The sequence below is a fragment of the Lethenteron reissneri genome, chromosome 26, assembly GCF_015708825.2.
Source record: "Lethenteron reissneri isolate LAM-NWPU_2019-01 chromosome 26, ASM1570882v1, whole genome shotgun sequence".
Taxonomy (NCBI): Eukaryota; Metazoa; Chordata; class Hyperoartia; order Petromyzontiformes; family Petromyzontidae; genus Lethenteron; species Lethenteron reissneri.
In genome coordinates this window covers 20,919,007-20,931,027 of record NC_083804.1, presented here as the reverse complement: position 1 = coordinate 20,931,027, position 12,021 = coordinate 20,919,007, and the positions used below count along the sequence as shown (strand labels likewise).

Here is a 12,021-nt window from a genome sequence, read left to right as displayed (position 1 = left end):
TCCACGCTGGCCCAGACACCGTGCAAGATGAGGGAGTACCCAACTTTTACCCCTCCACACCTGACCTGCTGATCGACTAACTGCGGCGTACCGATCCATGCTGCTGGGTGGACAGCGACGGGCAGACAGGATTTAAGAACCTTGCCCATTGGGAGATCCTTCTGGCAATATCTTGATTGCAAGTCAGACGTGCAAACTATTACACCACGGTAACATACCATATTAAGAACACTAATGTTTACAATAATAATGCTTTCTCATCAATGTGGTGCGATTTCAAGCATGCACAGGACATGCTAAGTACATACATTTGACTGTTAGGAAGAGTAAGTGGGCTGATCGCCCGGAGGCAAGAATAACTACTGAGTGACAACCGAATGACGTGGGCACGTACCACACTTTCTTGTGCAGTTACTGAGGAGGTGGTCTTGTTCTTCCTCTTCATCGCAAAGAGTGCCTGGGATGTTGTGAGTGGATGAAGGATTCTTCAAAGCACTGTGGGATGAATTGTGCGGTACTCTGCTTGAGCACTCCAGTGCGCCACACAAGAGGTGTGCATTTACCAATCGACTCGGACGAGAGTGACGTAAATGTACCCGTGTATAAGTATACAGAATTACTTAACACCAAAGTACACTTAGGCGTGCTCACACTCTTCAAAAGCCCATGCACGGAATGATGCAATTCCGACGTGAAAATCCATTGCAGCCTTTTCAAATGAAATGAAAAGTAAATGCGGCCCTCGAAGTGAGTGTGTTCAAACACTAAATTTAAACAGACCGCGCGCCACTAGCCTGATGACCCCCGCCTCCCCCCCAACCAACCCAGCATTGCGTATATGCCGCGACTATTATGGGATGTTGTCGGCGAGTAGCAGGTGTGGTGGCGACGTACCACAGGCTATGATTGAATGCAGAGCTACAGGTGATTAACGTTAGAGAGGAGGGAGGGCAGGTTACAGCGGGGGTGGGGGGGGGGGCACGTGGGTACACGACCGCCTAGAGGTGACTGTCGGCTTCAATCAGTCACTGGCGGAAAGGCCCCGCCACTTTTTCCCTTGCAAAATTCGGCCACACGCAGCCACCTCTGCCGTCCGTGTTGTGGATAAACAAAACGAATTTTTAAGGAAGAAGCGCATGAAAATAATGATTGCTGGCACTGCTTGCCGGTAAATGTTAATCGATGGCTTGGAGTTAGCATGTTATCCTGTTAATGTAATCATTCTGTCACATTGCTGGAGGCATAGCTGGCTTTCAAAATGGATCCGTCACACGTCGGGCCATAATAATGATGCACGACAACATTTTTTCAGCCTCTTAATTAGGATTGCAGTAAGGCCCAGAAGCAGAGCCCGCGTGGCGAAAATGGATATCGATTGAGAGAGCGAGAGAGCGAGAGGGTGAGAGAGAGAAAGAGGGCGGGGAAGAGATGGAAGTTTAAAAAAAAAAGAGAGATAGAGCGAGATGGTTGGATAGGGAGAGATATAGCGGGAGAGGTGGCTGGAGGTGTAGGTCGCTACATTTTATTTCGCCCTCTCTCTTCTTCTGGCAAGCCTTTTACAAAATCCCCCTCTGGTCCAGACCCAGCCTTACACACCTAGCCCTTCGTACCGCACGCTTGCTGAAAGCAAAGCGTTTGTGTTCCGTTGGAATGTCAGGCCCAGCAAGTTTGAGTGATTAAGACGGGAGACCTTGCTCGCAAAAATCGAACTCTCTGAAATGCATTGGCCGTCTGGTTTTGATGGAGGTAAACCTGCACTGTTTGTGATATATATTTTTTAACGTAGTCATTCCTTTATTCAAAATGTATTTTAAAATAACCTTGCACGTTTTGAAGACAAATTGTATCATAATGGGACGTTGAAGCTTCAAAGAGGGAAAATATAATTTGTATTTATTTCATCAGTCTTTTTTTCTGATAGCATTGCCTTCTGTTTAGCAGGACAAAGAATAGATAGAGCCACATTTGCTAATGAATATAAAACAAATTGCTCTGTGGTGTGCTGATAGGATTTCTCATTGTAGATCTGTACATTAAAGCCGCATCAACCTCACACATCAACAGAGTGTCTGTGTTGTTCCATTTCTCTGTATGATCTCGGGTGTGTTTTTTTGTTTCTTCATTTATTTTCAAGCTTTTTTTGCGCTGCTATTTTGGGAAGCAGGCTATTACAGAAGCCAATATTGGTTTGGGAATATTACAGGAAAGTCGATAGCCTTGTTCCTAAACGGGAGACTTGGAGGCAGCGTATATCTCCTGGCTATGTTCGCTGTAAGCGCACACGCTGCTTTGTTGGGCCGGGGAGCACTTTAGCTGCAGGGGATTTTTTGATACCTGTGAAATGAGCTTTTTTTTTTTTGCGGCCACATAATTGCGTCGCTAAATCTCTCCGTCCCCCCCCTCCCTTGCCAGCTCATGGATGCCGGCCTATACACCTGTGTTGCGGTGAGCCCCAGCGGGGAGACAACGTGGAGTGCCTTCATGGACGTTCAAGGTATTCGTTGCTTTTTAGCACAGGGGTCATGGGGAATGTGTGCTGTGTTAACGGGAACAGAGGAGTTCAAGGCATAGGAGATCGACTCCTACCTATGAGCTGCTGTCAATGCAAGGCCTGTAACGGTTAAGATTTTGGGGTGACGATTCAACACTAAAATAGTTTTTTATTACAAAATTCACATCGTGGTGCGTTGTAGCGCAGCTCGTGGCTGCAGAGGTCACATGAACTAATGAAATACAATGTATACAAATAAAAAAAATATTCTCACATGCATGATTCAATCCTTGTATCCTGAGCGTAAGAATCGATCACAAACAATACATTAATACCTAATTTCACCCTGAGTTAATACCCTCCAGACAGAAGACACTCCTCGGCGTTAACTTGGCAGATATTGTATAAATCTCCCGCCTTGTCTTTTCATTGCCGTTCCACGAACACTTTGTTTACAACCGCACTTCTGAAATGTGAACCGTGACAGGCTGCTGTTGGCATAGTAAATTGTGCTGTGAGTGCTCCGAGCCAGACAGTGCGATATGTTGGAATGCGGTGGAGAATTTTGATGTGCTTTATTACCGCTGGGCCTCCTGCATCGTACTGCCATGTGAGCGACTCTCCCACCATCTCCAAGCCATTCCCCCTCCCGTTCCCATAATCTTCTTGCAACTTCACTCTTAAGTGCCCCCCACCTCCCTACGAAGAAAGAAGGAACTTGGTTTCTCTGTGCGGTTGTGCTGTCGCACCGCGCGCATTAATTGGCCAAATTAAATTCAGGCTGCCTTCCTGATCGAGTCAGGGGAATTATCCTCCCTGAGCTCCTAGCCCTGCCACGCGTACCTCACTAACCAGCCCTCGGCTGCCACGCAAGTTGGAAATGTCATCTTAGTGTGCCGCATCAAATATTCATGCATCTCTGCCTTGTCCCCCCCCCACCCCCCGTGAAGGCGGGGATGTGGGAAATGGGAATATAGGCGAAGCGCCACCTCCATTCCGCAATTTGTAAAATTTGATTTCGGGGGCAGCTTCCACGAGAAAAAGGGGAGCAAGGGCTCTGAGCTGACCAGCAGACCTCGGCTTTGGTCTTGGGATGGAGACGGAGGGGAAAATGTCGCTGGGGAAAGTGGGAAGGCTCGAGAGGGAGACGAGGATAGATGGTGGGCCAGCGAGAGGGAGGATTGTGCCACGTAAATTAAAATGACGACACACGCTTTCCAAGCAAACCGTGCAACTGCTCTTTTTTTTTTACCCTAACAGTCGCGAAAGCCCGCATCGTCGTCAAAAACGAGACTCTCACAGTTGTAAAAGATAGGTAAATTGAGTTAATTGCATTGAATGTTAATTTGTGTCAGGCAGCTGTTATCTACAACAGTATTACGGAACAGTTTCATTCAAGTGGGAGGTACTACTCCGGTCCGGTCTTTGCTGTCCGATGTCATGTCAAATGACGATCGGAATGTCTGCAACCGCGTTCATGGTTATGCCGCACGAACAGGACCCATTTTAGCACCTCCCACGGGAATGGAGCCCAAGTTGACGTGCGCTGTGTCTTCTGCTACTGTACCACCACTTAATCTAGAGGGTCTTGCACTACACATACCAACACAAAGATACACTATGTTTTAAGTGAACAAGGGGATAATCATTGTAACCTGGAAAGACTGCAAAGCCAGGTGAGTAGCTATTCAAGTCAATGCAGCAGCACTTGTAGGTTCGGTGATTCTTAGTGCATCCAGAGTTGATTATGACACGTAGCACCAGGTATTCGTTTAGGCTGTCAGCCAAAGGGCCAAGTTCACTAAAACAGTTGTCACTGGCATATACGCAGTGACCGTAAATGAGCCCACGTCGCTGATATTGTAGCACAGCACACAAAACCAGTGCGGAGACCAGAGGAAACTGTATGCAGCGCTTAATTTCACAGTCGATATTTTCCGCAACACGTGATGTCACATGAGTCATGTGATTTGATGTCGCGGGCATTTGAGTGTCCTTATTAAAGACAGTTCATCTAAAGGACCCGAAAGTTAAACGTAAGTATTGTACTGTGTTTAAGGGCATCTGGTCACCCCAAGCCAATTTCATTCAAGTTTTTTCGCACACACCACCGCAGTGTCATAAGGACACAATAAGGTGAGATGGATGCAGCCTGCCAAAATAATTCCTGATATGGCGTTTTGGACTATTCTAGCCAATATCAAGCATTGCCTTATAGCCATACAGAAGTTTGGGGAATGTGCTGTTCGGAAGCACCTATTAAAGCTGGGACAGCATCAGATCCAACCACCATTGTCTCCCCAGTACTGAGATATATAGCATCAGCACTCGTTTAAGGCGAAGTTGACCTAGTGGAAGCCCGTTACAGGTTTCCTATACCACTTGCCACTGACGTTATCTATGAATGTGAATTGACCTCTAGTAGCGTAATTTTCTAACACAGAACGCTAACTACTCAGCCACAATGTGTGTATTTGTGGCCGCACACAAAGAGACAATGACAAATACACTTGTTAAATTCACTATCAAGAACAAGGTGCCCTTTTGACAGATGTTATAAACAAACAAGCATTGGGATGGATCAATCTGGCCTGTCCATCTGACACTGAGTCTATCCGTCACAGGTCACGCTGCACAGCTATGCCAGGTCTGGTCTGGCCAGGGCAGTCCCGGTTTCAGAAAAGGTTGTCCCAGTGTCCTGGAGAATTTGCAATAAAGTAAAATAAAAAATTCCAACTTTTTAATGTTCTGACCTCATGCTCGACTCCCTGTGTCGGTGGGGCTGGTGACTGAGTGGGCGTAGTTGTCAAAGTAGGCGGGTTCAATAAAGGAAGGGGATGGCAGTTCGGTGCCAGGTGTCCAGGTTGAGCCGCCGAGAAATGTGGTTGGTCATCGTGGCCAAACATCTCATGCGATTTAGTTGATTTCTTTCTTTGATTTCTATTTGCACTACTGCTGTACTTTATTAACATCATGCTAATCTCTCACATTAACATAGCCACTTCCGTACCCAGTTACATGCTAATTTCTCACATGAACATCACTAGATCCAGCCACTTCTTTATGACCCTTGGGCTACACCCATTTCAAAACTTTTAAAACAGTCTGCCTCAGCAGCAGACCATGCTTTCCCACCTGATGACGGACGATTGTGTTGCGCCCAAAACGTCGTGATCTATTTTATTTTATACCTACGTGACTTTACCGAAAGAACCAAAGAGTATGGATTCCTGCAGTCACGAAAGCTTCAAATCAAGATTGTACTTTATTTGTTTCACTTTTGTCATTGTGACAATCTTACCCTGGTTTTCCCGAGTTCTCCCCTGGTTACACCAAATCAACTTGCCTTGAACTTAACGCCTATCTCTTCCGTGGCAGAGAACGGCGTGCCGAGCCAACCCCAGCCGCCTGAACCATCTTCACTGGCCGCACCTCCGTCCAAGCCGCGGGTCACAGACGTCACCAAGAACACAGTGACGCTGTCCTGGCAGCTGCCTGAGCCGACAGGCCCCTCTCCCATTTTGTACTACATCATCGAGGCCTTCAGGTAGGCCTCCGTTGTGGCTGCATTGGGGCTGGCTTTTAGATTGACACAATATGAGGTGCAAAAAGCCAGGACACATCATGAAAATAATGTTAGCTAAAAATAACAGAGAAGGGGATAATTACACGTGAAAGTGTTGCCTTGTATTTTGTTAATTGTTATGCAACTGACAAAAAAGGGCACTTTTAATGTCGTGGAAAGACAGATTTCTCAGGACAAGCACCTCAAAAAGAGAACAATCCTGGGAAAACCAGGACAGGCGGCAATATGCAAGCGGTCTGCAATTTTAAAACATCGTGGTTTGGCTTCCTTTTTTACATGTTTTGATATTCGTTTTGGTAGAGCTGGATCATTGTCGGTGAAGCTCACTTGAAGTAGCTGTTTGCGAAGGGATTTTTATCCTATTTCGGCATGTAAATGAGACATTAAGGACTCCGTGACAATTCATAATACAAAGGTATTACGTGCTGGTGTCATGAAAGTTTAAGTAATTGTATTATGCATTTGCCAGGGTTACAAGACCCTGCATTAGACTAGGTATTTTCCCCCACAGAGCATTTATTAAATAATTGTGTGTTTATTATGGGAAGATGTAATTTGGCGAGATGGTAACTACATTGCCTGGTATACAGGAGGATGTGGGTTCTATTCCGACCCTGATGCCTGTATATTTGGAGTTTGCATGTCATCCGTGGATTTTTCTCGAGGTCCTCTGGTTTTTCCCTCCACATTTAGAATCAACGTATGTATTAGAGTATTTGGCTCCTATACATTCCCACGTGATAAGCCATTTCGTTGACCTATCATTTGTGGCCAGGTAACTTCTGAAAAAGAGCTACAGAGCTCGGTGGGCCTTACCTGGTAAAATAAAAATATGTAGTTTTGTTTATCGTTCAGTTTGAGAGATTACAAGATAAATAGGTTAAAGGTCAATGTGTAGCCCTGCAATTGCTTCCTCACGCCACTGCTGAAGGAAGGGCTTCCACTAGGGGGAGCTCTTCAGAGAGCCTCTCTGGAGAGTATTTTGGCCCAAAGTCTCGTAAGAGATGGGAGTACCGACACTTTACCCCACCACACTTTACACCACCACACTTTACCACACCACATTTTTCGCCACCACACTTTACCCTGACGAACTCTGGTTAACCCATTTCGACTGCTAGGTGGACAGAGGCGGGGGTTGGGGGAGGCAGGGATTTAAGATCCTTGCACCGTTGTTTCATCTGTCGTGCCAGGAGGTTGAACTCCGCGACCTCTTGGTTGCGAAATCAGTGGCGGAAAGCAATTGCAGCACCCTGTCAAGATACTATCACTAAATGATACACGTAACTTTTATTTTTGTTGTTTTTGGAAGAGGTTCTATGCCCCCTTGTTTTGACGTGCCTTTGTTTTCAAATACATTAGCCATTGCTGAAATTCGGTTGATGAGATAACGTTTGTGTATTTAAAATGTTACTTTGTTTTTTTACAATGTAACTGCAATAAGCAATGTACTGCATTTCACCAGTTGATTGATTGAAGAGTAAACACGAGCGGGTTTAATGATAGGAAAATCCCTTCTCATTAAAAGCTTTTCTTTAAGAGTTGCACACATGGAAATTGCAACGCAATTCTCTGATGGAGACTGTGATTGCAATATTGTTCCTCGTTCACAATAGCCCCAGAGAAATTGTTTTATTTTGTGTTGCCACACGATCGAAAAGGATGCGAGTTGAAAGCCTGCTTGGAGGTTGACCCAGCCCATCATCCCTCTGGGGTCGATACAAAAAAATAAGTACCACTTCGTGGGGAAGTCAACAGCGTTTTTTTATACAGATAGACTTCTTCTGCCCCCAACCCCCTGCAAGCATAGGAATTTACAATTTCCCCCACTGGCTCAGGGCTGTATCGCCTCGATGCTCGTTTGAGGAGTAAACCACGTTAACGCTGACGAATGCGCATCTGCACATTGGACTGCGTAAGTCGTAAGTGCCATCTGAGTCTCAAACCATGTTTAAATTATAATTTACTTACAGCCCTTTGCCAATTTACTGATGGATGGATGAAGGTGCTCCCCCACATCGTGTTGGTCACAGGGGGGTTGGTTGATCGTACTTGAATATGTCTAGATGAAAAGGACAAACAAAACTCGACAAGTGAGAGGTGAAAACGGGAGGGACAATATTAACGAGATGGAATAAACGAGACAAAAGAAATTGGAGAAAATCAAGACCCTGAATCATTCGTCAAATTTATGGGACAGTGCATCATTACATTCCTGTGCGCCAATCAAGATCTTAAATCCCTTCCGAGTCTTCCTTGTTGTTCAGCCGGTGCCATCACAGCGAACCCTTCGCCGGGTGGATATTGAATGGCTCGTGATGAGGACGACGGTGATAATGACAACGCCGTCTGAGCGCTTGCTCGAGAATAATCGGTTTGCCTTGTGCCCTTTGCTCGGGGTCAGCCAATCGGTGAGCACGAGCTGGCAGACGGTGGCGACGCACGTGACGCGCGATGCCTTCACGCTGCGGGGCCTGCGCCCCAACACCATCTACCTGTTCATCGTGCGCGCCGCAAACGCACACGGACTCAGCGACCCCAGCCCCGTCTCAGACCCCGTGCGCACGCAAGGTAACCGCCCGCGTATGCCGACACAAGCCGTGCTGTTCGCGAGCACCTTTTTTCAGGCCCGGCATGGTGCACGAAAGACGGGGCAGCACGGCCCAATGGTTACGATCGGCAAACCTTCGTCTCCTCAGTGCTGACGTTTACGCACCTCAGCAGGTATATTTGAGGCTGAGTCGACCCCATGGATGGGGAGGCCCAGGACCAGTTGAGATATTTTCCACTGATGTTAGCCATGAGTTGGGAATCAAACTGAGCTCGCCGGGTTCATAGCCTGTTCACGAACCGCTGTGCCATCGCACCATTCGTACTCATACACACTCACACATATAGGTACATTAACACTCACATGCGCGCACACACACAGGAGCACACACACCAGCAATAACATCGGACACAATAGCCCAGGTGGTGACATACATCATCGTGTTATTTGTTCTCGTTAAGGGCAGTTTATGACAACTGGTGGTGTGAAAATGACTGGGTTCTATTTTTACAATGTAGTGCATTTTCCCTGTTGGTAAAATGAACATATACAGAGACACACAAGTGTACACACATTCACGCATATGCTGACACGTACATTTGCAAATGAGTGCAGTGTTCGTGAGCACCCATTAAGTCCCGGACGACACATAGGTAAGTGGTGTGGCCGGAATAATACCTCTGGCCGCTCGCGCCTTAAACTGGACACCACCACACTAGTTAGTCGTTTTAGACAGGCCCAGAACACGTTCAATTACCAATTGCCACTGATGTCCATCATCATGGTCAATAATTTATTAAGGTTTGCTGTGATTATATTGCTGTGTGCAAACCGCTACGACACCCATCTACTCGCGCGCACACACACACAAATTAGCACAGCACAGGCACACGCACCCTTGGGATGCTGCATGCTTTATTCAAGCTGCCAGGAAATATTGATGAATGTGAGGTCACACGCAATGCAAAGGGACCGGTTTGATTGGCAATTTTGCAACACGAGTCATTTACGAATTGTTTGCGCTTTACGCATCGTGTAAGCAGTTGGAAGACCATTGTTTTCACGCGAGCACACAGTCGCTGGCACACACGGCGTGTTTGTTCTCGTGTCAAGCCCCCGCACCCGCGCTCTGGGTGAAGGCGCCGCATTTTACCGCGCGCGCGAGGAGCGCGTTAGCGCAGCTCCATTATCTGCCTCCGGGCCCGCTGTGGTCTTTTAAGGCAGCGGTGCGCGACTCGGGTCGATTCATCAGCTACGATTGCCCCAAGATAACCTCTGTATATGTGCTAAATGTTTCAAGCATTGTGCGAGTGCTGACGCGGTCCTGCATCCGCGTGGCGCACAAACTCCCCACCCCTGCCCTTGCTGCGTCTTTGATTTATCTTTTTCTCTCTCTCTCTCTCTCTATCTTTTTTTCTCTTCGCACCTTTGGACCCCTTGCTAAACATGTGACTTGCCGGGAATTGTTAGAAAGTGTAACAGGTGGAAACGTAGATCCGGCGATGAACGTGCGGGTGGACTAAAGCTTTTGATCGACCCACCGGCTGTTTGCGACAGACATCAGCCCCACGGGCCAGGGCGTCGACCACCGGCAGGTGCAGAAGGAACTGGGCGACGTGGTGCTGCGCCTACACACCCCGCTCATCCTCACCTCCTCCACCGTGCAGGTCACCTGGACGGTGAGCCACGGTGGTTGCTAGTCGTCGGAAACATTTACCCATCTTGATGTATCCTCACGTCTGTTTGCCTGCACGTCTAACAACCGTAAACATTTTTTTTATTTTACCAGGTCAGCCCCACTGAGCTATATAGCTCTTTTTCAGAAGCGACCTCGCCACTAATGACAGCTCAGTCAGGTGGCTTATTACGTGGACATTTATCGCAGCTGAATACCCACCTAGCTACCTGACCACCTGCCACCCAGCTCTCCTGCCCGATTTTGTTCTTTGACATTATTTTTTCCATTGGAGTTGCACCGAATCTTTCTGAATTGACCCCGGTTGGAATGTTTGGCCAGTCTCTTTGAGTATGCTCTTTTCACGTGAGAAGCCAACACATGTAGGAGGATAACACACCGACTCCACAACAGATAAGTCAGCATTACTCATAGTGGCGTTGCCCTTCGTAAAATGATCTTCGAGATAGCTCTGTGATATCCGCTTCTGCGGGCCAATCTCCAACACGATGGGTTGGTCTGCTTTGTGAGGAACGTGAATGGATTTTTCGTCTCATGACATGACTTCAACACTATCGGGATAACATTGGGGGAAGATGTGTAAAGAAAAAGATTGGTCGGCAGCGTGCCTGCAGTGCTGCTTCAGTGCCCAGCAGCTTGCATGTTTCATGTACAAGGCGCTGGGGCTCTGGCTCGGCACAATCCATATCTGGGCGATGGTCTTTCTGCCACTATACCTTGCGTGTTCTGTATTGTATTTGACCTGAGCTAAAATAAGATTTTCAACAATGGATGAAAGCCGGTTTTGGACTCGGTGTCAGCGCACACAGCTCTATTCACTTATTCCCCATGTTGGAAATTCCTCTGGGCACGGCCTGCCGACCTCCACAGCTCGCAAGGAGGCTGCCACCACAGCGACATCATTTCCTCCCCACTTAACTCCTTCTCTGCCCTAACGACTTGCAGGGAGAGGGGGGGGACAAAAAAAATCACTCAGCTCACACCACAAACACCCCCCTCCACCCTCCTCTCGCTCCTTCCCTCGGGCATTTTTTACCTTCCCCTCTCCCACCAGGTTGACCGTCAGTCCCAGTTCGTGCAGGGCTACAGGCTGATGCACCGGCCGGTGTCCGGCACGCAAGCCCTGGGCAGCTGGCAGATTCTGGAGGTGAAGTCTCCGACAGAGCGCAACGCCGTGCTCACCAACCTCCGCAAGGGGCTCAGCTACGAGATCAAGGTCCGGCCGTTCTTCAACGAGTTCCAGGGAGCTGACAGCGACGTCAAGTTTGCTCGGACGCCGGAAGAAGGTTTGCAAGAAAGAGCTCACTCAATTTCTTTTTTAGACAAAACTGTTGAGTCGCATTAGACCCATTTTGTGGTCCGCTGATCTTAGCTACTCAGTGCCTTTTTCACACACGGATGTTGCCCGACGCATTTGGGGGGAAATGTGTCGTGTGTCTGTGTGCGCCTTTTGTTTAACATTCAATTTGTGCGGTGTCATCCCCCCTACCGTCAACAGCCCCAGATGCACCTCCTCAGGCCGTGACGGTCAACACAATGGGAGGTGGCAACAGCACCAGCATCTCTGTGACTTGGGATTCCCCCCCTGCCGAAAACCAGAATGGACTCATCCAGGAATACAGGGTATACGTTGAAACCTTCTGCCTCAGTGTCTGAAGCTACCAGGGTGATGTTTCAATTTTCTTTGTTTCAACAAA

The 12,021-nt window shown here is 47.7% G+C and overlaps 1 protein-coding gene across 1 annotated transcript in view; it reads left to right on the top strand.

Moving 5' to 3' along the window:
- LOC133347856 (roundabout homolog 2-like) overlaps positions 1-12,021 on the top strand; it is a 277,152-nt gene that overhangs the window by 229,222 nt on the left and 35,909 nt on the right. The window contains 6 exon segments of the mRNA XM_061560535.1: positions 2,413-2,494; positions 5,870-6,038; positions 8,482-8,648; positions 10,186-10,307; positions 11,379-11,610; positions 11,823-11,947. Coding sequence (XP_061416519.1) covers positions 2,413-2,494; positions 5,870-6,038; positions 8,482-8,648; positions 10,186-10,307; positions 11,379-11,610; positions 11,823-11,947 — 897 coding nt within the window.